Raw genomic sequence first — 3,320 nt, 5'->3', positions numbered from 1 at the left:
AAATAATTACAAAATTATTTATAATAACTACTTTCAGTTTCAGTTTTCTTAGTTATAAATATATGTTATCAGCATTGTATATGTGTCAAAGAATTATGTTTTTTCTCATGAAACATTTAATTTACATAGCTCAGAGGATGTTAAATGCTGGTAATTATAATATATGCCAACATGTGGCCTGTGTTGCCGCCTCTGGTTATTACTTGTATCATACCGTGTTGCATATGATGGACAAGCTAATCAACTATAAATTAAGCCCAGCTTTTGCTTTGTGAATGGAGAATATTTATGCACAAACTCTGAAAATATAATCAGTCTGTTAATTTAACCAGAATGCATAAACAAAATGCAAAACCAAGACGTTTTCAGCAGCTGTGCTGTAAAAACTTGTCATGTTTCTGACTTTCCTTGCAGGACCCGAGCTTTGCAGCCTTCCTCCTTGACAAGCTCCAGACTGTGGAATGGCCTCCGAGGGGCTGCGGTGCCCAGAGCAGCTGTGAAGTGTGTGGAACCCCCCTTCACCACCTGAGGCGCCTGGCACTCCACTCTGCCCTGGGGCTGGCATTCGACGACATGCCTGACCTGCAGCCCGGACCCCTTTCTGGCCTGCTGCCACCACGTGTGCCATCTCACAGTTCCATCTCACCCTCTGCTTCCTGGGAATGGCCCACACAGTGTTCTCCAGTTTCTAGCAGTCAAAAACTCACCGGGCATCCATGTGGTCCACAGTCCAGGGAGAAAATGCAGGAAATGGGTTGGAATCAAGATGGCGCAGCGAGAGTGGGTGTCAAACGAACCTGTTTGGCCACTGTCACTCCACTTCCTCTACATGCACAACACTACCTGGAGGGAGTATGGCGTGTGACAAGCACCTCAGAACATCTTCGCTCATTGGTAAGAAAGAGTTGCTATTCTAAAGCTATATATGTGACCCTGGACCACAAAACCAGTCATAAGGGACAATTTTTCGAAATTGAGATTTATACATCATCTGAAAGCTGAAATAAGCTTTCCATTGATGTATGGTTTGTTAGAATAGGACAATATTTGGCCGAGATACAACTAGTTGAAAATCTGGAATCTGAGGGTGCAAAAAAATCAAAATATTGAGAAAATCGTCTTTAAAGTTGTCCAAATGAAGTTCTTAGCAATGCATATTACTAATCAAAAATTAAGTTTTAATATATTTACAGTAGGAAATTTACAAAATATCTGGTAACACTTTATTTCGATAGTCCACTTTAGACATTCTATTAACAGCAAGTAACTTTGCAACTACATGTCTACTAACTCTCAGAGTAGACAGGGTAGGTTTAGGGTTAGTAGAATAAGTTGACAAAGAAAGTGTTAGAAGATATTAAGCAGACAGTCTACTAATACTCTACTAACTGCTAGTTGACATGTAGTTGACTTGTAGTTACAAAGTTACTTATAGTAACTTATTCTACTATTCTACTTATTCTATAATATTCTACTTTTGAAGTTAAAAACTATTTACTGTGAAATTGCTGATTGGAAAGCATCTTTCTTAGTAAGTATTTCAACCTCTTTATGATCAATAGTGTAGAAATTATCTGAAAAGAGGTAGGTTCATGAATATTAATTATGCATCAATGTAATTCATATTTAATAGACCCACTAGTCAAACATTTGGCAGGAACTGCCTGAAAAAAATTACCCTTTGTACGTAAAGAAATTTAAAAAACAAATATATAAACATTAAAAATGTATATATAAACTACTGTTTAGGGTTGGCAACTAGGAGTGCATGTTTCTCGCCAGAGGCTTTGCTCTGATACCTGCAGTTTCACACGGCTCGCGTGCTGTGTGTATGTGTGTGGTGAAGAGCAAGCGCGTTCAGCTCTCGAGGGCGCTGGATGCGCTTGGCATTCATTGCTTATTTCTTGTGAGGGATAAGCATGAATTGAACGCGCTCGTCTCACTAGGAGAAGACCTGTGCTCATTGTGATGCATTCATGGGACTACTGAGGGGGATGTGAGTATTTCACCATTTACCCGAGTTTGTAGATAGCGTTTGCATGAGTGCGTTCGCCTCTCGCGGGAATAGCGATGTATTCGTGGCAGCAGTTTTCGTTCACGTTTGATTTCCGAGGTAATCTAGCGGTAGGGCGGAGCGTGTTTAGCTCCCGCGGGAGCTGAATGCATGCTGCGCGTTGCGTCGCGGTGAGAACATGGAAAGGACCTGACGGGAAATGTCTCCCTATCAGTAATTTCCTTTTGTTTATACAGGAAATGTATAGTGTGGATCTGTCTGCAGTTATTGGACAGATGGCTTATATCATGTCCTTCTCAGATAACCACATTAGGGGCTGTTCACATGTCGCGCCTAAAAACGCATGGAAAACGTCAGGCGCGCCGCTTTCTGCTTTTTTCCAAAGCATTGGGGCGCTTGCGCTCCGGAGCTTTTCAGGCTGATCTGCTGAAAGACCTGGATAAAGGCAGGGTCTGTCCCCTGATGAGGTGGCTGAGTTGCGTCGCACCACGGATCTTACTCTCTGTGCCGCTAAACAGGCCTCCACTGCCATTGGCAGATCCAAAAAAGCGATCCATTTTTATCTACTCTACTGCTAGTTCTTGTGTATTTGATGTTAGCCTTTCTCTGCAGCGCTATTGGACCTGTTCTGTTTTTCTGACTTTAAGTTTGACCCACCTGCTAAGTCAGGACCTCCTGCTGTTGACTGATTACAGTGATGGTTTCAACATGCTCCCTATCCTCTGGCCAGGTGCGAACTACTAATTTCTCACCCTGAGAGGTCTCCAGAGATTTGAATCGTTCCTTAACATTCATGCACGTTCTCTGAGCTAGAGCTCCTCTCGTTGACGCGTTGAGGAGCTCAATGCTCCACAGACGGTCGGGCCTGTGGGTCTTCACTGTCACACTGCCCTTATGGTTTAACCAATAATCACCCCTCTGTGGAGTGGGCTGGATTACACTGCGTTCCCTGAGGTAAGAGGGATTTGTGTTTCTGTGGAAACCCCTCCTTTGTGCTTCTGCTCTGAGGAGCAGTAAGCTCTATACGCATGAATGGTTATTGGGTCCCGCTATTTCTTCAGATTCTATCGGGTCTGGTTATACGGGACCCACGCTCTCTATCGAGATAGAGAGCATGAGACCGTGTCCAGCTGCACCAGTGGACTGTCTCTTATTGGGCCCTACTGGGTTACCCCTTCTAATCTAGCACCCCCTTCTGGTGTTATGCTTCCTCAGCTAGGTAACTTACTGCTAGCCATTCCAGCATTATACCATGAGGATGAGTTGGTGACTTCTCAGACGTATTGTTCTTGGGATGCGCCATTTC

General features: G+C 43.5%; 1 protein-coding gene across 1 annotated transcript in view; it reads left to right on the top strand.

Moving 5' to 3' along the window:
* LOC107721264 (kinesin-like protein KIF26A) overlaps nucleotides 1-3,320 on the top strand; it is an 80,574-nt gene that overhangs the window by 28,258 nt on the left and 48,996 nt on the right. The window contains exon 3 of the mRNA XM_016529189.1: nucleotides 415-894. Coding sequence (XP_016384675.1) covers nucleotides 415-894 — 480 coding nt within the window. The remainder of the gene's footprint in view (nucleotides 1-414; nucleotides 895-3,320) is intronic.

This window comes from Sinocyclocheilus rhinocerous, unplaced genomic scaffold, assembly GCF_001515625.1.
Source record: "Sinocyclocheilus rhinocerous isolate Xijiao unplaced genomic scaffold, SAMN03320098_v1.1 scaffold271, whole genome shotgun sequence".
In the NCBI taxonomy this organism is placed as follows: Eukaryota; Metazoa; Chordata; class Actinopteri; order Cypriniformes; family Cyprinidae; genus Sinocyclocheilus; species Sinocyclocheilus rhinocerous.
This window is presented reverse-complemented; position numbering and strand designations above follow the sequence as displayed.